At 38.6% G+C, this 25,040-nt stretch overlaps 2 protein-coding genes across 2 annotated transcripts in view; one reads left to right on the forward strand and one right to left on the reverse strand.

Annotated features, from left to right (window-relative positions):
• RAC3 (Rac family small GTPase 3) overlaps positions 1-17,837 on the forward strand; it is a 64,220-nt gene extending 46,383 nt beyond the window's left edge. The window contains exons 5-6 of the mRNA XM_053705676.1: positions 6,138-6,297; positions 16,956-17,837. Of these exons, the coding sequence (XP_053561651.1) occupies positions 6,138-6,297; positions 16,956-17,086 (291 nt within the window). The 3' untranslated portion in view covers positions 17,087-17,837. The remainder of the gene's footprint in view (positions 1-6,137; positions 6,298-16,955) is intronic.
• The window catches only part of DCXR (dicarbonyl and L-xylulose reductase), a 51,125-nt gene continuing 43,773 nt past the window's right edge, over positions 17,689-25,040 (reverse strand). Inside the window, exons 7-8 of the mRNA XM_053705666.1 lie at positions 18,467-18,584; positions 17,689-18,039 (exon numbers count right to left, since the gene is read on the reverse strand). Coding sequence (XP_053561641.1) covers positions 17,936-18,039; positions 18,467-18,584 — 222 coding nt within the window. The 3' untranslated portion in view covers positions 17,689-17,935. The remainder of the gene's footprint in view (positions 18,040-18,466; positions 18,585-25,040) is intronic.

Genomic DNA, 25,040 nt, shown 5'->3' on the forward strand with positions numbered 1-25,040 from the left:
TTTGATAAAATCAAGCGTTCAATCTCCAAGCAGTCAGTTGGAGGGAAACCAGATTCGGATGTTCGAATGGACCTTGAACAAGAAGGTCCTGTCTCAAAGGTAGCTTCCATGGTGGAGCCGATGACATATTCACCAGGTCTGCATACCAAGTCCTGCGTGGCCACGCAGGAGCTATCAAGATCACAGAAGCCCTCTCCTGATTGATCCTGGCTACCAGCCTGGGAATGAGAGGAAACGGTGGGAATACATAAGCTAGGTTGAAGGTCCAAGGTGCTACTAGTGCATCCACTAGAGTCGCCTTGGGATCCCTGGATCTGGACCCGTAACAAGGAACCTTGAAGTTCTGACGAGAGGCCATCAGATCCATGTCTGGAATGCCCCATAATTGAGTTATTTGGGCAAAGATTTCCGGATGGAGTTCCCACTCCCCCGGATGGAAGGTCTGACGACTCAGAAAATCCGCTTCCCAATTTTCCACTCCTGGGATGTGGATTGCAGACAAGTGGCAGGAGTGATCCTCCGCCCATTGAATTATCTTGGTCACTTCCTCCATCGCCAGGGAACTCCTTGTTCCCCCCTGATGGTTGATATATGCAACAGTCGTCATGTTGTCTGATTGAAACCTTATGAATTTGGCCTTTGCTAGATGAGGCCAAGCTTTGAGAGCATTGAATATCGCTCTCAGTTCCAGAATGTTTATCGGGAGAAGAGATTCTTCCCGAGACCATAGACCCTGAGCTTTCAGGGGTTCCCAGACCGCGTCCCAGCCCACCAGACTGGCGTCGGTCGTGACAATGACCCACTCTGGTCTGCGGAAGCTCATTCCCTGTGACAGGTTGTCCAGGATCAGCCACCAACGGAGTGAATCTCTGGTCCTTTGATCTACTTGAATCGTCGGAGACAAGTCTGTATAATCCCCATTCCACTGTCTGAGCATGCACAGTTGTAATGGTCTTAGATGAATTCGTGCAAAAGGAACTATGTCCATTGCTGCAACCATCAATCCTATTACTTCCATGCACTGCGCTATGGAAGGATGAAGAACAGAATGAAGTACTTGACAAGAGCTTAGAAGTTTTGATTTTCTGACCTCTGTCAGAAAAATCCTCATTTCTAAGGAATCTATTATTGTTCCCAAGAAGGGAACTCTTGTTGACGGGGACAGACAACTTTTTTCTATGTAAACTTTCCATCCGTGAGATCTGAGAAAGGCTAGAACGATGTCCGTATGAGCCTTTGCTTTTGACAGAGACGACGCTTGAATCAGGATGTCGTCCAAGTAAGGTACTACTGCAATGCCCCTTGGTCTTAGAACTGCAAGAAGGGACCCTAGTACCTTTGTGAAAATTCTCGGATCAGTGGCTAATCCGAATGGAAGTGCCACAAACTGGTAATGCTTGTCCAGAAAAGCGAACCTTAGGAACTGATGATGTTCCTTGTGGATAGGAATATGTAGGTACGCATCCTTTAAATCCACCGTGGTCATAAATTGACCTTCCTGGATGGTAGGAAGGATCGTTCGAATGGTTTCCATTTTGAACGATGGAACCCTGAGAAATTTGTTTAGGATCTTGAGATCTAAAATTGGTCTGAATGTTCCCTCTTTTTTGGGAACTATGAACAGGTTGGAGTAAAACCCCATCCCTTGTTCTCCTATTGGAACTGGATGAATCACTCCCATCTTTAACAGGTCTTCTACACAATGTAAGAATGCCTGTCTTTTTATTTGGTTTGAAGATAATTGAGACCTGTGGAACCTTCCCCTTGGGGGTAGTTCCTTGAATTCCAGGAGATAACCCTGAGAAACTATTTCTAGTGCCCAAGGATCCTGAACATCTCTTGCCCAAGCCTGAGCAAAGAGAGAAAGTCTGCCCCCCACCAGATCCGGTCCCGGATCGGGGGCCATCTCTTCATGCTGTTTTGGTAGCTGTGGCAGGCTTCTTGGCCTGCTTACCCTTGTTCCAGCCTTGCATCGGTCTCCAGGCTGGTTTGGGTTGAGAAGTATTACCCTCTTGCTTAGAGGATGTAGAATTAGAGGCTGGTCCGTTTCTGCGAAAGGGACGAAAATTAGGCTTATTTTTAGCCTTAAAGGACCTATCCTGAGGAAGGGCGTGGCCCTTTCCCCCAGTGATGTCTGAAATAATCTCTTTCCAATCAGGACCAAACAGTGTTTTACCCTTGAAAGGGATGTTAAGCAACTTTGTCTTGGAAGACACATCCGCTGACCAAGACTTTAGCCAAAGCGCTCTGCGCGCCACGATAGCAAACCCTGAATTTTTCGCCGCTAATCTAGCTAATTGCAAAGCGGCATCTAAAATAAAAGAGTTAGCCAATTTAAGTGCTTGAACTCTGTCCATAACCTCCTCATACGAAGATTCTTTATTGAGCGACTTTTCTAGTTCTTCGAACCAGAAACACGCTGCTGTAGTGACAGGAACAATGCATGAAATTGGTTGTAGAAGGTAACCTTGCTGAACAAACATCTTTTTAAGCAAACCCTCTAATTTTTTATCCATAGGATCTTTGAAAGCACAACTATCTTCTATAGGAATAGTAGTGCGTTTGTTTAGAGTTGAAACCGCCCCCTCGACCTTGGGGACTGTCTGCCATAAGTCCTTTCTGGGGTCGACTATAGGAAATAATTTCTTAAATATAGGGGGAGGAACAAAAGGTATGCCGGGCCTTTCCCACTCCTTATTTACTATGTCCGCCACCCGCTTGGGTATAGGAAAAGCATCGGGGGGCACCGGAACCTCTAGGAACTTGTCCATCTTACATAATTTCTCTGGAATGACCAAATTGTCACAATCATCCAGAGTAGATAATACCTCCTTAAGCAGTGCGCGGAGATGTTCTAGTTTAAATTTAAATGTTACAACATCAGGTTCAGCTTGTTGAGAAATTTTTCCTGAATCTGAAATTTCTCCCTCAGACAAAACCTCCCTCCTGGCCCCTTCAGATTGGTGTGAGGGTATGTCAGAACAGTTATCATCAGCGTCTTCTTGCTCTTCAGTGTTTAAAACAGAGCAATCGCGCTTTCTCTGATAAGTAGGCATTTTGGATAAAATGTTAGCAATAGAATTATCCATTACAGCCGTTAATTGTTGCATGGTAATAAGTATGGGCGCACTAGATGTACTAGGGGCCTCTTGTGTGGGCAAAACTGGTGTAGACACAGAAGGGGATGATGCAGTACCATGCTTACTCCCCTCATTTGAGGAATCATCTTGGGCAATATCATTATCTGTGGCATCATTGTCCCTACTTTTTTTGGACACTATGTCACAATCATCACATATATTTAAATGGGGAGAAACCTTGGCTTTCATACATATAGAACATCGCTTATCTGATGGTTCAGACATGTTAAACAGGCTTAAACTTGTCAACAAAGTACAAAAAACGTTTTAAAATAAAACCGTTACTGTCACTTTAAATTTTAAACTGAACACACTTTATTACTGAATATGTGAAAAAGTATGAAGGAATTGTTCAAAATTCACCAAATTTTCACCACAGTGTCTTAAAGCCTTAAAAGTATTGCACACCAAATTTGAAAGCTTTAACCCTTAAAATAACGGAACCGGAGCCGTTTTTACATTTAACCCCTATACAGTCCCAGGTATCTGCTTTGCTGAGACCCAACCAAGCCCAGAGGGGAATACGATACCAAATGACGCCTTCTATAAGCTTTTTCAGTGGTTCTTAGCTCCTCACACATGCATCTGCATGCCTTGCTCTCCAAAAACAACTGCGCATTAGTGGCGCGAAAATGAGGCTCTGCCTATGACTAGAAAAGGCCCCCATCTGAAAAAGGTGTCCAATACAGTGCCTGCTGTTTTTTTAAAACAATCCCCAAGATTATAATAACTATAAGAGTTATAATCTGCCAAATATGTTTAGTAAAGTAATCGTTTTAGCCCAGAAAAATGTCTACCAGTTTTATAAGCCCTTATGAAGCCCTTTATTCTTTTACTTAAACTAAGAAAATGGCTTACCGGTCCCCATAGGGAAAATGACAGCCTTCCAGCATTACAAAGTCTTGTTAGAAATGTGGCCAGTCATACTTCAAGCAGAAAAGTCTGCAAACTGTTTCCCCCAACTGAAGTTACTTCATCTCAACAGTCCTGTGTGGAAACAGCAATCGATTTTAGTAACGTTTGCTAAAATCATTTTCCTCTTACAAACAGAAATCTTCATCTCTTTTCTGTTTCAGAGTAAATAGTACATACCAGCACTATTTTAAAATAACAAACACTTGATTGAAGAATAAAAACTACATTTAAACACCAAAAAACTCTTAGCCATCTCCGTGGAGATGTTGCCTGTGCAACGGCAAAGAGAATGACTGGGGTAGGCGGAGCCTAGGAGGGATCATGTGACCAGCTTTGCTGGGCTCTTTGCCATTTCCTGTTGGGGAAGAGAATATCCCACAAGTAAGGATGACGCCGTGGACCGGACACACCTATGTTGGAGAAAAGGTAAAATAAAATGTCACTTATGACACAGAGGTAAGTTACCATATGATGTACGCTACCTGTAAGTAAGGCGTTCTGCAGGATGGTGAGCTTTAGAGCTTACATTTACTTATAATAAAATGTCACTTATGACACAGAGGTAAGTTACCATATGATGTATACTACCTGTAAGTAAGGCGTTCTGCAGGATGCTGAGCTTTAGAGCTTACATTTACTTATAATAAAATGTCACTTATGACACAGAGGTAAGTTACCATATGATGTATACTACCTGTAAGTAAGGCGTTCTGTAGGATGTGAGCTTTAGAGCTTACATTTACTTATAATAAAATGTCACTTATGATACAGAGGTAAGTTACCATATGATGTACGCTACCTGTAAGTAAGGCGTTCTGCAGGATGGTGAGCTTTAGAGCTTACATTTACTTATAATAAAATGTCACTTATGACACAGAGGTAAGTTACCATATGATGTATACTACCTGTAAGTAAGGCGTTCTGCAGGATTGTGAGCTTTAGAGCTTACATTTACTTATAATAAAATGTCACTTATGATACAGAGGTAAGTTACCATATGATGTACGCTACCTGTAAGTAAGGCGTTCTGCAGGATGGTGAGCTTTAGAGCTTACATTTACTTATAATAAAATGTCACTTATGATAAAGAGGTAAGTTACCATATGATGTATACTACCTGTAAGTAAGGCGTTCTGAAGGATGGTGAGCTTTAGAGCTTACATTTACTTATAATAAAATGCCACTTATGATACAGAGGTAAGTTACCATATGATGTACGCTACCTGTAAGTAAGGCGTTCTGCAGGATGGTGAGCTTTAGAGCTTACATTTACTTATAATAAAATGCCACTTATGATAAAGAGGTAAGTTACCATATGATGTATACTACCTGTAAGTAAGGCGTTCTGAAGGATGGTGAGCTTTAGAGCTTACATTTACTTATAATAAAATGCCACTTATGATAAAGAGGTGTTACCATATGATGTACGCTACCTGTAAGTAAGGCGTTCTGCAGGATGGTGAGCTTTAGAGCTTACATTTACTTATAATAAAATGTCACTTATGATAAAGAGGTAAGTTACCATATGATGTATACTACCTGTAAGTAAGGCGTTCTGAAGGATGGTGAGCTTTAGAGCTTACATTTACTTATAATAAAATGCCACTTATGATAAAGAGGTAAGTTACCATATGATGTATACTACCTGTAAGTAAGGCGTTCTGAAGGATGGTGAGCTTTAGAGCTTACATTTACTTATAATAAAATGTCACTTATGATAAAGAGGTAAGTTACCATATGATGTATACTACCTGTAAGTAAGGCGTTCTGAAGGATGGTGAGCTTTAGAGCTTACATTTACTTATAATAAAATGCCACTTATGATAAAGAGGTGTTACGATATGATGTATACTACCTGTAAGTAAGGCGTTCTGAAGGATGGTGAGCTTTAGAGCTTACATTTACTTATAATAAAATGCCACTTATGATAAAGAGGTGTTACGATATGATGTATACTACCTGTATGTAAGGCGATCGGACGGGTGAGCTTTGGAACTTACATTGATGACGTTTCTCCACTTAAAACATAATGACTGTGTACTGTAATATTATTATACTAATTGTATTAATGTTTACTTCTAGTGGTATCCAGAAGTGCGACATCACTGTCCTAACACACCCATCATTTTGGTGGGTACCAAACTGGACCTGAGAGATGACAAAGATACAATTGAACGACTGAGGGACAAGAGACTATCGCCCATTACATACCCACAAGGTCTGGCTATGGCCCGAGAGATTGGTGAGTGAAGGACATAGCTAGTATTAAAGGAAAGGTAGTTGTTGAGGTGGCACACAGGCCATTATTTCATTATAAACATTTTTTGGATTCATTACTATTTGTTATTTAGCTTAATTCAATATTAACAGAAAACATTTTTGTTTGTTAATTCTACAAGAAGAGTTTTTAAAGAGTTAATACAATTGTTTTTGTGGTTACTATGTATTTGAAACTTTTTTGCAGATCTAGAGCAGTATAGGGATACACACTTAAAGGGATAGTTTAGTCAAAATTAAACGTTCAGGATTTAGATAGAGCATGCGATTTTAAGTAATTTTCTAATTTACTCCTATTATCACTTTTTCTTCATTCTCTTTGTTTGAAAAGGCAAGAATGTAAGCTTAGGAGCCAGCCCATTTTTTATTTAGCACCTTGGTAGCGCTTGCAGATTGGTGTCTAAATATTGCCACCAATCAGCAAGTGCTACACAGGTGCTCAACCAAAAAACATAATTTATGTAAGAATTTACCTGATAAATTCATTTCTTTCATATTGGCAAGAGTCCATGAGCTAGTGACGTATGGGATATACAATCCTACCAGGAGGGGCAATGTTTCCCAAACCTCAAATGCCTATAAATACACCCCTCACCACACCCACAATTCAGTTTAACGAATAGCCAAGTAGTGGGGTGATAAAATAAGGAGTAAAAAGCATCAACAAAGGAATTTGGAAATAATTGTGCTTTATACAAAAAAATCATAACCACCATAAAAAGGGTGGGCCTCATGGAATCTTGCCAATATGAAAGAAATTAATTTATCAGGTAAATTCTTACATAAATTATGTTTTCTTTCATGTAATTGGCAAGAGTCCATGAGCTAGTGACGTATGGGATATCAATACCCAAGATGTGGAACTCCACGCAAGAGTCACTAGAGAGGGAGGGATAAAAATAAACAAAAGCCATTTTCCGCTGAAAATAATAATCCACAACCCAAAATATAAGTTTATTTCTTAAAATGACAAGAAAAACTTAAAACATTAGCAGAAGAATTAAACTGAAACAGCTGCCTGAAGAACTTTTCTACCAAAAACTGCTTCTGAAGAAGCAGATACATCAAAACGGTAGAATTTATTAAATGTATGTAAAGAAGACCAAGTTGCCGCTTGCAAATTTGATCAACTGAAGCTTCATTCTTAAAAGCCCACGAAGTGGAGCCTGATCTAGTAGAATGAGCTGTAATTCTCTGAGGTGGGGCCTGACCCATAGTTTCAGCTAGCACAGCGAGCTATCACATATACGGCGCCGTCAGTTGCTAAAGTGCCGTAAGTCTGACAAACGACAAACTAGCGATGTCCAGAAATCTGCGTAAGTACAAATTTCTGGAGTCGCCAGTGACGTACGGCACTTTAGAAACTGCCGTCGCCTACAAAAACTGACTAAAATATTAAATTTCCTGTTACTGCCTAACACGCCTCCCAAACATAGCCCGACACGTATACCCCTCTCACTCCTAACAATAAATATATTAACCCCTAAACCGCCGCTCCCGGACCCCGCCGCCACCTATATTAACTGTATCACCCCCTAATGTGAGCCCCCTACACCGCCGCCACCTATATTATATATATATATATATATATTACCCCCTAATGTGAGCCCCCTACACCGCCGCCAGCTACATTAAATGTCTAACCCCCTAATGTGAGCCCCTACCCCGCCGCCACCTATTTAAACTACATTACCCCCTAATGTGAGCCCCTACCCCGCCGCCACCTATTTAAACTACATTACCCCCTAATGTGAGCCCCCTACCCCGCCGCCACCTACATTAAAATGATAACCCCCTAATGTGAGCCCCTACACCTCCGCCACCTACATTAAAATTATTAAACCCTAATCTAATCCCCCTACACCTATATTAAAATGATTAACCCCTAATCTAATCCCCCTACACCGCCGCCACCTATATTAAAATGATTAACCCCTAATCTAATCCCCCTACACCGCCGCCACCTATATTAAAATGATTAACCATTAAACCTAAGTCTAACCCTAACACCCCTTAACGTAATTATTATTAAAATAAATCTAATATTAATAATATTAACTAAATTATTCCTATTTAAATCTAAATACTTACCTATAAAATAAACCCTAAGATAGCTACAATATAATTAATAATTACATTGTAGCTATTTTAGGGTTTATATTTATTTAACAGGTAACTTGGTATTTATTTTAACTCGTACAATAGCTATTAACCCTTTAAGGACACAGCTTTCAGTTTGCTCAATTGTTTTATGACGGAAACATTCCGTCATATGTCCTTAAGAGGTTAAATAGTTAATAACTATTTAATAGCTACCTAGTTAAAATAATTAACAAATTACCTGTAAAATAAATCCTAACCTAAGTTACAAATACACCTACACTATCAATAAATTAAGTAAACTACAATGATCTAAACTAAAATATAATTAAATACACTAAACTAATTACAAAAAAAACCAAACACTAAATTACAAAAAATAAAAAAAGATTACAAGAATTTTAAGCTAATTACACCTAATCTAAGCCCCCTAATAAAATAACAAAGCCCCCCAAAATAAAAAAAATGTCCCTACCCTAAACTAAATAACAAAAAGTAATCAGCTCTATTACCAGCCCTTAAAAGGGCCTTTTGTGGGGCATTGCCCCAAAGTAATCAGCTCTTTTACCTGTAAAAAAAAGAACCCCCCCCCCATTACAACCCACCACCCACACACCCCTACTCTAAAACCCACCTTATCCCCCCTTAAAAAAACGTACACTGAATAGGAATTCAAGGGACACGATTAAAAATGGCGTCCCTTGAATTCCTATTGGCTGATTTGAGCCTTCAAATTCAAATCAGCCAATCGGATAAAAGCTACTTTAATTCTATTGGCTGATTTGAATAGCCAATAGAATAAGAGCTACTGTAATTCTATTGGCTATTCTAATCATTGAATTTGAAGGCTCAAATCAGCCAATAGGAATTCAAGGGACGCCATTTTTAATCGCGTACCTTGAATTCCTATTCAGTGTACGGCGGCGATCGTATGAAGAGGATCCTCCACGCTCCATGGCTCCGGTCTTCAGTTCCAGCGTCGCCGATCTTCAGTTCCTGCATCGCCGGTCTTCAGTTCCAGAGAGGACGGTCTTCAGCTCCACGGTCATCGGTCTTCAACTCCTCTGCTCCGCGCCGGCTGGTTCCTGGGAGAAGAAGAGGTCGCCGCCTGGAACAGGACCTTCTCCGCCGGTCTTCAGGACAGGTAAGGACCACTTGGGGGTTAGACTTAGGATTTTTTAAGGGGGGATAGGGTGGGTTTTAGAGTAGGGGTGTGTGGGTGGTGGGTTGTAATGGGGGGGGTTGTTTTTGTTTTTTTTTACAGGTAAAAGAGCTGATTACTTTGGGGCAATGCCCCACAAAAGGCCCTTTTAAAGGCTGGTAGTAGATCTGATTACTTTTTGTAATTTAGTTTAGGGTAGGTACATTTTTTTTATTTTGGGGGGCTTTGTTATTTTATTAGGGGGCTTAGATTAGGTGTAATTATCTTAAAATTCTTGTAATCTTTTTTTATTTTTTGTAATTTAGTGTTTGTTTTTGTAATTTAGTTTAGTGTATTTAATTATATTTTAGTTTAGATAATTGTAGTTTATTTAATTAATTTATTGATAGTGTAGGTGTATTTGTAACTTAGGTTAGGATTTATTTTACAGGTAATTTGGTAATTATTTAACTAGGTAGCTATTAAATAGTTATTAACTATTTAATGGCTATTGTACCTAGTTAAAATAAATACCAAGTTACCTGTAAAATAAATATAAACCCTAAAATAGCTACAATGTAATTATTAATTATATTGTAGCTATTTTAGGGTTTATTTTATAGGTAAGTATTTAGATTTAAATAGGAATAATTTAGTTAATATTATTTAGATTTATTTTAATAATTACGTTAGGGGGTGTTAGGGTTAGACTTAGGTTTAGTGGTTAATTATTTTAATATAGGTGGCGGCGGTGTAGGGGGGTTAGATTAGGGGTTAATCATTTTAATATAGGTGCGGCAGTGTAGGGGGATTAGATTAGGGGTTAATCATTTTAATATAGGTGGCGGCGGTGTAGGGGGGATTAGATTAGGGGTTAATCATTTTAATATAGGTGGCGGCGGTGTAGGGGGATTAGATTAGGGGTTAATCATTTTAATGTAGGTGTAGGGGGATTAGATTAGGGGTTAATCATTTTAATGTAGGTGGTGGCGGGGTAGGGGGATTAGATTAGGGGTTAATAATTTTAATATAGGTGGCGGCAGGGTAGGGGGCTCACATTAGGGGGTAATGTAGTTAAAATAGGTGGCGGCGGGGAAGGGGCTCACATTAGGGGGTAATAATTTTAATATAGGTGGCGGCGGTGTAGGGGGATCACATTAGGGGGTTAGACATTTAATGTAGCTGGCGGCGGGGTCCGGGAGCGGCGGTTTAGGAGTTAAACACTTTATTAGGGATTGCGGCTGACAGGTAGATAGACATTGCGCATGCGTTAGGTTTTATTTTGCAGCCAGTTTAGGGAGTTACGGGGCCTCCAATACTCAGTGTAAGGCTTACTACGCCTGCAATTTGTGGCGAGGTGAAAATGGAGTAAGATTTCTCCATTTTCGCCACGTAAGTCCTTACGCTGTATATTGGATACCAAACTGCGCGGGTTTGGTATACCTGTCTATGGGCCAAAAACCTACGGCCGAAGGCAGAAATATACGAGCGTAACTTCTAGGTTACACCGTATATAGGATACCAAACCCGCGCAAAATTTGGCGTCGCCGGCTTTTGCGGGCGACGCTGCATATCGGATCGGGCCCTAGAAGTCTTCCTGAAATCTTAAGAAGCTTTAATATAATATTTCAAAGCTCTCACCATATCCAAAGAATGTAAGGATCTTTCCAAAGATTTCTTAGGATTAGGACACAAAGAAGGGATAACAATTTATCTACTAATGTTGTTAGAATACACAACCTTAGGAAAAAATGTAAATGAAGTCCGCAAAACCGCCTTACCCTGATGAAAAATCAGAAAAGGAGATTCACAAGAAAGAGCAGATGGCTCAGAAACTGAACAACACTTTCCAAGAAAGTAGTTAAATGTCCAAAGAATGCATAGGCTCAAAACCAAATTAAGACTCCAAGGAGGAGAGATTGATTTAATGACAAGCTTAATACAAACTAAAGCCTGTACAAAACAGTGAATATCAGGAAGTTTAGCAATCTTTCTGTGAATAAAACAGAGCAGAAATGTGTCCCTTCAAGGAACTTGCAGACAAAACCTTATCCAAACCATCCTGAAGAAACTGTAAAATTCTTGCAACTCTAAAAGAATGCGAAGAGAATTTATGAGAAGAACACCATGAAATGTAAGTCTTCCAAACTCGATAATAAATCTTTCTAGAGACAGATTTACGAGCTTGTAACCTAGTATTAATCACTGAGTCAGAGAAACCTCTATGACTTAGCACTAAGCGATCAATTTCCATACCTTCAAATTTAATGATTTGAAAATGTGACGGAAAAATGGACCTTGAGACAGTAGGGGTTAATCATTTTAATCCCTAACAGAAGTGGCCATGGTTGGCAGGTGAACATCCGAACAACACCCGCATACCAAAACCTGTGAGGCCATGCTGGAGCCACCAGCAACACAAACGATTGTTCCATGATGATTTTGGAGATCACTCTTGGAAGAAGAACTAGAGGCGGGAAAATATAAGCAGGTTGATAACACCAAAGAAGTGTCAGCGCTGAAAATCCCTGAACCTGGACAGGCATTTGGGAAGTCTCTTGTTTAGATGAGAGGCCATCATGTAGAAGACCCCATTTCTGAACAATCTGAGAAAACACATCTGGATGGAGGGACAACTCCCCCGGATGTAAAATCTGACGGCTGAGATAATCCGCCTCCCAATGTCTATACCTGGGATATGCACTGCAGAAATTAGACAGGAGCTGGATTCCGCCCAAGCAAGTATCCGAGATACTTCTTTCATAGCTTGTGGACTGTGAGTCCCACCCTGCTGATTGACAAATGCCACTGTTTGTTTGTGATATTGTCTGATTGAAAATAAATGAACGGTTCTCTCTTTAACAGAGGCCAAAACTGAAGAGCTCTGAGAATTGCACAGAGTTCTAAAATATTGATTGGTAATCTCGCCACTTGAGATTTCCAAACCCCTTGTACTGTCAGAGATCCCCAAACAGCTCCCTAACCTGAAAGACTTGCATCTGTAGTGATCATAGTCCAGGTTAGCCGAACAAAGAAGCCCCTTGAACTAAACGCTGGTGATTTAACCACCACGTCAGAGAGTGTCAAACATTGGGATTTAAGGATATTAATTGTGATATCTTTGTATAATCCCTGCACCATAGATTCAGCAAACAAAGCAACGAATTGGTAACGTTTCTCTAGAAAAGAGAATCTCAGGAACTGATAATGAACTGAATGAATCGGAATATGAAGGTATACATCCTGCAAATCCATTGTGGACCTAAAATGTCCTTGCTGAATAAAACGCAGAACAGTCCTTAAAGTCACCATTTGAAAATTGGTACTCTTACATAACGATTCAAAATTTTCAGATCCAGAATTGGTCTGAATGAAATTTCCTTCTTTTGGACAAAAAATAGATTTGAATAAAACTCCAGACCTTGTTCCTGAAAAGGAACTGGCATGACTACCCCTGAACTCCAGGTCTGAAACACACTTCAGGAAAGCCTGAGCTTTAACTGGATTTGCTGGGATACGCGAGAGAAAAAAATCTTCTCACAGGAGAACTTACTCAGAATCCTATTCGATACCCCTGATAGACAATACTCTGAAACCATTGATTTTGTACAGAATTTATCCAAACATCTTTGGGAAAAAAAAACTTAATCTGCCACCTACCAGCTGAGCTGGAATGAGAGTCTCACCTTCATGCAGACTTAGGGGCTGGCTTTTGGTTTCTTAAATGGGTTGGATTTATTCCATTTAATGAAGGTTTCCAATTGGAAACAGATTCCATAGGGAATGATTAGGTTTTTGTTCCTTATTTGACAAAAAGAACAAAAACAATTAGAAGCTTTATATTTATCCTTAGGTCTCTTATTACCTTGCAAATAAAGAGATAGGAATCTAGACTTAAAAAGTCATATCAGCATTCCAAGATTTAAGCCTCAAAACTCTTTTAGCTAAAAATAGCTAAAGACATAGATCTAACATCAATCTTGATGATATCAAAAAAGGCCTCAGAACTGATTAGTATGTTGCAGTAAGCGAACAATGCTAGATAAATCAGAATCCAATTTCTTGTTGCGCTAATTCTCCAACAAAAATGTTGATGCAGCTGCAACATCAGCCAAAGAAATTGCAGGCCTGAGACGACCTTAATATTAATAAGCTTTCCTTAGATAAGATTCAAGTTTCCTATCTAAAGGAACTTAAGTACTATCTTCCATAGGAATATAGGTACGTTCAGCAAGAGTAGAAATAGCCCCATCAACTTTGAGGATCTTTTCCCAAAAACTCTATAGAAATTGCTGGTAAAAGGATACAATTTTTAAACCTTGAAGAAGGAATAAAAGAAGTACCCGGCTAATTCCATTCCTTAGAAATCATATCAGAAATAGCATTAGGAACAGAAAAAACCTCTGGAATAACCACATGAGGTTTAAAAACAGAATTTACTAGTTCTAATATCAAAAGGACTAGTTTCCACGATATCCAAAATAATTTAACATTTCTTTAACAAAGAACGAAAATACTTCATTTTAAATAAATAAGTAGATTTTGTTAGTGTCAATATCTGAGGAAGGATCTTCTGAATCAGATAGATCCTCATCAGAGGAAGATAATTCATTATGTTGTCGGTCATTTGAAAATTCATCAACCTTATGAGAAGTTTTTAAAAGACTAGCAGACAAAGCCTTCTGAATAGAATCGGTAACAAATTCTTTAAATTTCATAGGTATAACATGTACATTAAAAGTTGAAGGAACAACAACAGGGAATGTACTATTAACTGATGGACACAATATCTGCATGTAAAAGTTTATCATGATAACCAATACAAATGACATTTGGAAATATAATGCACTTGGCTTTAGTAGAACCGACATCAGGCAGCAAAGTTCCAAGAGATACTGCTGAGGCAGGATCATATTGAGACATCTTGCAAAATGTAAAATAAAAAACAACATATAAAGCAAAATTTGTCAGTTTCCTTATATGACAGTTTCAGGAATGGGAAAAAAATGCAAATAGCATAGCCCTCTGACATAGAAAAAGAAAGAGGCAAATAGCAATGGGGTATTAAATTAATGAAAAAAAAAATCGGGCGGCAAGTATGACGCATAACGTAACTGAAATTTTTTTGGCGCCAACAACATCCGGAATGACACACTCACGTCACTAATGACGCAACCCTGTATAAGGAACTCGGCGTCAACTACAACGCTGGAAATGACGAACTTGCGTCAACGGACGTACTTTCGCGCCAAAAAATTATTGCGCCAAGAATGACGCAATAAAGTCTAGCAGTTGGCGCACCCTCGGGCCTAATCCTGCCCGCAATTTGCAAGAAAAAATGTAGTCAATTTGAAAAAAAGACTAAACCCCAGGTAAGAAAAAATATTTCTTAATATGTTAATATTCCCCAAATATGAAACTGACAGTCTGCAAAAGGAAATACATGAACCTGACTCATGGCAAATATAAGTACAATACATATATTTAGAACTTTATATTAATACATAAAGTGCCAAACCATAGCTGAGGTGTCTTAAGTAATAAAAAACATACTTACTGAAAGATACCTATCCACATATAGCAGATAACCGTTTCAGTACTGGTTTGGCTATCAGTAGAGGTAATGGTATATAAGAGTATATCGTCGATCTGAAAAGGGAGGTAGGAGATGAATCTCTACGACCGATAACAGAGAACCTATGAAATAGATCTCCCGTGAGGAAAACCATTGCATTCAATAGGTGATACTCCCTTCACATCCCTCTGACATTCGCTGTACTCTAAGAGGAATCGGGCTTCAAAATGCTGAGAAGTAAACGTAGAAATCTTAGCACAAACTTACTTCACCACCTCCATAGGAGGCAAAGTTTGTAAAACTGAATTGTGGGTGTGGTGAGGGGTGTATTTATAGGCATTTGAGGTTTGGGAAACTTTTCCCCTCCTGGTAGGATTGTATATCCCATACGTCACTAGCTCATGGACTCTTGCCAATTACATGAAAGAAATGGGCCGGCTCCTAATCTTACATTCAAATAAAGATACCAAGACAATGAAGAAAAATTGATAATAGGAGTAAATTAGAAAGTTGTTTAAAATTGCATGCCCTATCTGAATCATGAAAGTTTAATTTTGACTAAACTATCCCTTTAACTTGGTCTCCTTTGCTGTTTTTAAAAATTGACATGAAACGTTTCTTTCATGATTACCTTTCCTTCTTGCAAGCTGGAGCATCGATTCCCCCCTCTCCCCCCACTCGTGTCTTCATAAGTCCGGCTTCGTCCAATCATGGCTTCCCCCCCAGAGCAAACATTGCCTGAGGCCACGCCATGATTGGAGGAAGCCGGATTCGTCATTGCTGACGTATGAAGAGACGAGCGGGAGGAATCGCTGCTCCGGCTTGCAAGAAGGAAGGGTAAGTATTTTAACAAAACCGGAGAAATGTAAAGTTTCATGGATAAAAGTGCTTCTGTTTTTAATAGTATTTTTAAAAAACCGGGCACTCATTCGTAAAACTTTACATTCACTTTAAAGCGCATGATACATGTGTGAAAAAGCTGGCAAGGTCACTAATCTGCGAAAGTGTACTGCTTCAGTCCCAGGGTAAGAGAATACCTAAGCACCAAGATGTCCGCGCCCAGCATGAAAATGCAGAGCTTCACCTACCAACACTTGTAAGGCGTTAAAAGGGACACAAAACCCAATTTTTTTCTTTCATGATTCAGATAGAGCATGCAAATTTAAGCAACTTTCGAATTCAATATAATAAATTTTTCTTCTTTCTCTTGGTATTTTTATTTGAAAAAGCAGGAATGTAAGCATACGAGACGGCCCGTTTTTTGTTTAGCACCTGGGTAGCGCTTGCTGATTGGTGGCTACATTTAGACAGTAATTGGCAAGCGCTACCCAGGTGCTGAACCAAAAATGGGCCAGCTCCTATGCTTACATTCCTATTTCAAATAAAGATAGCAAGAGAGTGAAGAAAAATTGATCATAAGAATAAATTAGAAAGTTGCTTAAAATTGCATGCTCTATCTGAATCATGAAAGAAAAAATTGTGTTTTGTGTCCTTTTAAAATAGAATGGCTTTAAACGAGATCTGCAGACACAGAAGGAAAAATATTATGGGGAGTAGTAACCATGCTATTGTAGTTCTAGCAGTTTAATGTCTCTTTAAGACAGTTGCTTGACAGGCAACAACATGAGAAGCCGTTTCATCACTTGGTAAAGTACTTGAGTAACATTAATTTGCTGCGTCACATACGGTACATGTACTGTAGGTTACGGACACCTGACTAAGATTTTGTTGCAATTCTACGATACATTACGACACTGAAATCAGAACACTTGTCTATTGTTTGTGAGATAAATGTTTTTATGTGCAGGTTCTGTCAAGTATTTAGAGTGTTCAGCTCTCACCCAACGTGGCTTAAAAACGGTGTTTGATGAAGCAATCCGTGCCGTATTGTGCCCGCCGCCCGTCAAACGGCAAGGGAAGAAATGCACTGTGTTCTGAATAGCCAGAGACTGAAAAGTGGACCAAACTCCTGCCATCTCTTTCCAAAGATGTGACCCTGCCAGGAGAGGAGTGGGGAGCTGGTAGTTCGCAGATGTTTTCTGTGGTTGTGTTTTGTGAGCATGGGGTGGGAGGGGTGGGTGATGCTGCAGAATAACAGGGCCACAGCTCCTTCAGAGGACTCCAGTCTGCCCTTCTGCCGATACATAAGTGACCTCATTACACGGAGGCCTGGTGCTGCAGTGAGATGTGACACATACAAGGAATGTCATATGAACTCTTTGCAACCAACTATACGGAGGGCTGAGGCAGGTGGTCTGCATGTGTCCAGGTGCATAGTTAATCACTGCCCTGAAAAGATTTCTATTGCATGGGGAACTGTCTGATTTTCTTGTTGTGTGTTCCAGTTTATAAAAAAAAGCTGTAAGTTCTGTAGTAAATGTTTAGTTTTTTTTTTGTTGGATATTTATCAAGCTGTGAGAATATACAACTCTTGTCAATTTGTGGTTGTGACACTCTATAACAGTATCGGCAAGTTCATCTATATGACATTTACAGAAATGTGTGTTCAAGATGCTTTTTCACAATTATACAAGCACGCAAGTGTTTAAACATTTGTTTTATTGTGTAATTTGTAGCCACAATGGTGCTGCAGAAATGCTTTCCTCTCCATTACAGAAAACCTGTGAGTCATGTTAAATCATGTTTCAAATGTTCAGCTTTGTACAAATTAAAGAAAAGTATCATTGGTTGTAGTCTCATAGTCTAGTTATATCTGCCTGGTTTTGATGGCTACAGGTAGGTAAATAGCAGAATAAATGCTAAAATCAAGCAATGTTTCCAATGGATTTAACAAGCCAGGAATCCTCCGTCCACAGAAAGGAATGAGCCTGTGATCATGGAACTTTTATCACTCAGCAGAAACAGAATGCTATGAACTACATCTTCCACCTCTGTAAAAAACAAACAAACAGATACTAATGGTAGTTTTGGAGTAATAGTAGAAAGAAAAATAAGTTGTCATGGTGGCAAACTATTGTGTACCCAAACTGTGCTTATGTCATCATTTTAAAATTTAAAGGGACATTACTTTTTCCTTATACATTCATAAAACAATGAATGGCTCATGTATAGCATGAATTCATAATAACAGTAAGTTATTAAACACCAGTCTGGTGGTAGCCAAGAGGTAGAATACAAGCAACGTTCAGCACATCTCTATATATCGTTCACTATAGTCCAGCACATGTTATGTGTACACTGTTCATGGCCTCTAGAGAAGGATAACGTAGTGAGTGAAAGCAAAGAAAAATGAGCCCCAGAATGGCAAGAGAGAGAGAGAGTAGAATGATATAGCATAAAACGGGTTAAACTACTGACCAGCAAATCGTCCTAGAGGAATACGGCTCAGCATTGACCCAGCCATCTGGGGGTCACTCCAACCAATCCGGCCCATGTCAGTCATCACCACTGTGGGGTTCACAGCGTTTACACGAATCTAAAAGGTGCATTTGTTAATATGGAACACATTATACTTCATAGCTTAAGCACTTAGCATCACAGACCCACGTGTGTTTGCTTATGTGATATCCGTAATTTACTCTAATTTGTTAATCACCACTGAAGGACCTAGGTACAAATACTTGTAAAAACTGATTACATCTAACAGAGATGTTTGCCAATCTCCATGGGTAGTCACATGCTACAAAACACAGCCATTTCTTATTTAAAAAGGACATTAAAGTCAAAATTACACTTTCATTATTTAGATAGAGCATGCAATGTTAAACAACTTTCCAATCTACTTCTATTATTTAATTTTCTTCATTCTCTTGCTTTCCTTTGTTGAAAAACATACATAGGTAGGCTCAGGAGTAGTAATGACTATTGGGAGCTATTGCCGCATTGGTGACTGCACATATAAGCCTCCTATCATTGGCTCACCCGATGTGTGCAGCTAGCTCCCAGTAGTGCATTGTTGCTCTGTCATTAAAGGATACAACGAGAATGAAGCAAATTTGATGACAGAAGTAATCTGAATAATGAAAAACATTTTGGGTTTTTCCCAAAGTAAATAGTTTTTACAACAAGTTAAAGTGTATAGACTCTAAATTTGTCTCCCTATATCATAAGATTATTAACACAGATATTGTTGGAGAAATTAATTTAATTCCAGGTGAGTATTTTCTTAATGGAGTAGCTGGAGAAGCTTGTATGAGCTCTTATTTGTTTAAATTCTAAAGAATATCCTAAACCCCGTTGTGGCGGTAGAATAGTGTTCACTGTAAACACTATTAGTAAAAATAAAACCACGCGATCATTGATGCGATCACGTGATTTCAAGGCTGGGATTGGATCATGGGGGCACTGCCTACGCTGCTAAGCACGCCCCCCCCAGGCCAATACTTGCCTTCGTCAAAGGGGAAAGCTGCAGGACACCATAAATGGTAGGACGTTCTATGCGGTCGTAAAGCTCAGTGCTGTTAAGACAGCATGGAAAGTCCTAACGGTGTGAAGGGTTAAAGTAATATTTAGCCAACAATCAACTGTCCATGTTTGATTTGGGCCGAAAGTATATTGCCACTATGCTGCTGACTTTCACTATGTATTTAATATGATTCCAAAAATAAACACAGTAAGAAAATGTTCTAAAATATTAGATATTTTACTGCTGCTTAGTAGGAATGGGCATTCGGATGCTAACCTTACTGCTGCTTAGTAGGAATGGGCATTCGGATGCTAACCTTACTGCTGCTTAGTAGGAATGGGCATTCGGATGCTAACCTTACTGCTGCTTAGTAGGAATGGGCATTCAGATGCTTCGTTAGCATCCGAATGAAGAAGAAGGTGGCCACTTGTGGCGTTCGGCTCTTTTTGGAGCCAGATTCCTTCTTTTGAAAGTGCAATACATTAAGATCTGGATTTCCACAGTGGGTAAAATCTTCAAAAAGGTTTCTCCACTTCCTCTTGTTATTCTGTGCAATTAATTCACTAAAGCTCACACATAAACCAATTTGTTAGCTGCATAGAATAACCTAGGAAAGGTTAAAGGGGCATTAAGCACTAAATACATTTTAAAAGCAGAGTAATTAGGTTATTCCCCAACTCCCTCTAATCATGGGTAACGACATGTTTAAATTTAGCTTTCACTGCATTCCAATGTTGATGTATTTACACGTGTGCATACCAGCATTGATACCTAGGTTCCCAAATGGCAGCACCAATAATTAGAGGGAGGAGGATGAAATGTATTTAGTGTTTAACGTCCCTTAAGTTACTGAATTTTGACATTACATTGAAGGAGTCAAAAATAAAACTATGATTGGGATAGATCATATATTTTTAAGAAATGTTTCAGTTTACTTCTGTTAGCACTGCGCAACCTGTTAGCGCTCTACAAATAACTGATAATAAAATAACTGATAATTAACAAATGTACTTTGTTCTTGTTCTGTTGGTATAAATTTTTTTAAATGAAACTCCTTGGTACGCTCAGGAGCAGCAATCCACTACTGAGAACTAGCTTCAAAATATCACCTCCAAAAATGTACAATCCTATATAATAAAGGGCCAGGTATGTCTGTCCGAAGCTGTCATGCACAGTAGAGAATGCGCAAGGACAAATATACCTGGCAGTTGACATCGTAACTGAGGATCAGACAGCAGCAAGGGTGGGCGGATGGGGGGACGGGAATGGGTGTGGCCAAACGGGCATGGGGACGTGGTCGGCAGGAGCACAGGCGGGTGGGACCGCTGCACTTCAGAAAATGGCCTGTGTACACAGGCTTTAGGACTAGTATAGTTATAATCTGCAATATAATTAATACACATTCATTTTATATGTAATAAAAGTATCTCTAGTTGGTGTTAAGTTCCAAAAATGTGTATTGCTTGGTATTCATTCATTCTTGTGTGTGTCTGTTGTGGTGGTTTAGAAAGTGGTTCCAAAATAGCATGCAGCTGGCACTTACAGTCACGTGGAAGTTGTTAATAGCTTGGAAAGATTATTAGAACATATCTTTAAAGAGGATTGTAATTGTTATAGCTTGGCTATCCTCAAATCTTATTTAAACTTAAGTTTTTTAATGCATGGAAAAATGTAATCCCATAACAAAAGGTTTTGACAAACTGAATGGATATACAGGTGCAATCAGTCATGTATGAGTAATAATGATGTTTTAAAGAGTAGAACAGTACAATAGGGTACTCAAAATGTGTTGACCATGTATATGAAATTTACAGGAAGTACCTAACTGTAAAACAAAGTCCTGGGACTCAGCTGCTCATAGGTTAATAGGTACAACTCACACACTCAGCACAGGAAGTACTGTAAAACATTTTAACATTCTACTTTAGATAATAAAGGGGGGAAATGTTTGAATATTAAGTGCATTTAATGTGCTCATCTCACTACAATAGTTAAAGGGCCATGATACCCAAATGTTGAAACACTTGAAAGGGATGTAGCCTAGCGACAAAAAGCTGACTAAACAATATCACCTGAAAATCTTTATGTAAAAAAGGAAGATATTTTACCTCAAATATCCTTAAGTATTTACACCCCATTGTAAAAGGACTTTAAGCAGCAAATCAGTATGCCTGTCCCGAGACTTGCAAGGGAGCAAGCCTCGTGCGCACACATGTTATTTCCCTATTCAGTTTAAGGAAGTTTACTATGAAATCTCATGAGAGTTAAGTGAAATCTCATGAAATCACAGTAAAAGAGTTCATGACCTCAGCACTGCTGATGCTGATTGGCTGCAGTTAATTTCTTCATTTTTTTATTTTTTACCTGCAGCTGGGCAGTAACTGAAAGATAACTTTTTACACAGCACTTACTCTGGTGAGCTGAGGAGATTGTGAGCTAAAATATTTTCCTTTTTTTACATAGAAATGCTCAGGTAATATTTTCCTGTCATCTTTTTACAGTTATACTGCATCAGTTTTAAGTGATTTACCATATAAGTTATGTCCCTTTAACTTTTTACAGAGATGAGTAACTAAAGTGTGTGGCACTTGTATAAATCAAAAGAAAATGTACAGAGGCAGTCTGATTTTCAGTCCTGCTATCTAATAATGGTAGAAAGTTCATATACATATTTTTTAAGCAAGTAGGTGGGTAGAATTTACAGCTCAGCTCCTTTCACATAAATAAGTGTAATACTAATCGTTAGAGCTGCTTTCTCTTCATATAAGGGGTCTCTTATGGCTGTAGATTACATCTGTAAATGTTATGAAAAGCAGCAATCACATGACCTTATTAGCAGTCCGGGTTTTCTGATGGGCGGAAAGAAACCCTTGAGGTTGATAGTGTTAAACACAGGATGAAGGGGAAGGAGAGACGTGATAGAATAATAAGGGAAAATATCGGTGTTGTGGGGAAGAGGAAACGGAGACAGTGAGTGAAAAAATAACAGATATTTTGCAATGCACAGATCTATAACTAATTAGAACATGTTTGCACTACTATGTCCCTTTAATTATTTAAATTGTATATCCTGGTGCTTCCAACCCCATATATAATAATAATAGGAGTAAACAAGAAAGGAAAAATAAATGGGATTTATGTGCACAACACACTTTCAATGTTTAAATGGACATGAAACCAAAAATGTTCCCTCAGCATTCATATAGAGTACACAATTTAAAATTACTTTCCAATTTACTTATATTTTCAGATTTGCTTATTTCTCTTGGTATCCTTTGTTGAAGGGGTAGCAATGCACTACCGGGAGCTAGCTGAACACATCAGGTGATAATGACAAAATACATAAATGTGCAGCCATCAATCAGCAGAGAGCTCAAAGGATACAAAAAGAACAAAGCAATTTTTATAGCAGAAGGAAATTTAAATGTTTTGCTCTATCTAAATCTGGCATCAGGCTGAAGCGATAAAAAAGTAAGGTGGCAATGTGCGACGTGACAAAATAAAGAATAGCTCTTTTGTAGCAATAAGAGGACTTGTCACGTTCAATTTATTTCAGCTTTTATTCCTTGGAGTATTAAAATCATTTTAATAATTTCTTAGTGTATTTCAGTAATTAGACCGTGTGGCAAAAAAAAACTCTGTTTTATTGTCAGCGATCTTGGTTCATGCCATATCCACTTCAGCCTTTCTGTGGGCAGATTAAAATATTTTCAAATTCCTTTAAAGGGCCACTAAAGTCAAAATTAAAGGAACATGAAACACAATTTTTTTTTCATGATTCAGATGGAGAATACAACTTTAAAACGTTCCCCATTTACATCTATTAACAAATATGCTTTGTTCTCTTAGTCTCTGTTGAAGATACAGGTGACCCTCGTTTTACAACGGTTCAATTTACACCGTTTCAGAATAACAACCTTTTTTTCCAGTCATGTGATTGCTATTAAAAAGCATTGAGAAGCAGTGCATTTATTAAAATAGCCAGTAGGTGGAGCTGTCCGCTTGTGTTGCAGCACCAGACCTGAGCTATCGAGCAGATTTCAAAGGAACAAGATCTTCCTGTCTATAAATCAGTCCAGATTGGAATGCATAGAAAGAACTGTTTGCAGAAAAATGCAAGTGAAGTCTGTGTTGTGTGATTATTTTATTAGGTTTGTAATGCTGTTTAGCAAATGTTTTTGTTCATTTAACTTAGTTTAATTATATATTCTGTGTTGTGTTATTATTTTATTAGGTTTATAATGCTGTTTAGCATTTAAAGTCTTCTTTCAAAGCTTTAAAAATAATGTATTAGGTGTTACTTATGACAATTTTGAGAGGGGCCTGGAACCTATCTCCCTCACTTCCCATTGACTTACATTATAAACTGGGTTTCAATTTACGACGGTTTCAATTTACAACCATTCCTTCTGGAACCTAACCCCGGCGTAAACTGAGGGCTACCTGTATATCTAGATGGGTAGCGTGCACGTGCCTGAAGCACCACATGACAGGAAATAGTGCTGCCATCTAGTGCTCTTGCTAACATATAGCATTATTGCAAAACTGCTGCAGACACGTGCACGCTCCTGCACTTACCTCCCTGATTTTCAACAAAAGATAACAAGAAAATGAAGAAAATTTGAGAATAGAAGTAAATGTTAAAGTTATCTAAAATTGCATGTTCTATCTGAATCATGAAAGAAAAAAATGTGGGTTTAAACTTTCATGATTCAGAGGAAGCATGCAATTTTAAACAACTTTCCAATTTACTTCCATCATCAATTTGTCTTTATATGCACACTTCCTGAGGAACCAGATAATGAGCATATACAAGAGCTCATAGTGTATGTGTATATGAGTCTGTAATTGGCTGATGGCTGTCACACGGTATACTTAATGTAGGGACATGACATTGTGATATTTTCATATAAAGACTGGTGTTGTATGAATTTCTAGCATTATAACCGTTAAATAAATAGAGTAATTCACTAATCAGTGATAATGAGGTCTGCAGTTGTTAGTATAAAATCTGGTATGTTTTTCAGAATTATATATCACAGTGGCATTGCAAAATAATCTCTTTATACAGGGAGTGCAGAATTATTAGGCAAGTTGTATTTTTGAGGATTCATTTTATTATTGAACAACAACCATGTTCTCAATGAACCCAAAAAACTCATTAATATCAAAGCTGAATAGTTTTGGAAGTAGTTTTTAGTTTGTTTTTAGTTATAGCTATTTTAGGGGGATATCTGTGTGTGCAGGTGACTATTACTGTGCATAATTATTAGGCAACTTAACAAAAAACAAATATATACCCATTTCAATTATTTATTTTTACCAGTGAAACCAATATAACATCTCAACATTCACAAATATACATTTCTGACATTCAAAAACAAAACAAAAACAAATCAGTGACCAATATAGCCACCTTTCTTTGCAAGGACACTCAAAAGCCTGCCATCCATGGATTCTGTCAGTGTTTTGATCTGTTCACCATCAACATTGCGTGCAGCAGCAACCACAGCCTCCCAGACACTG

This window comes from Bombina bombina, chromosome 1, assembly GCF_027579735.1.
Source record: "Bombina bombina isolate aBomBom1 chromosome 1, aBomBom1.pri, whole genome shotgun sequence".
NCBI classification, from domain to species: Eukaryota; Metazoa; Chordata; class Amphibia; order Anura; family Bombinatoridae; genus Bombina; species Bombina bombina.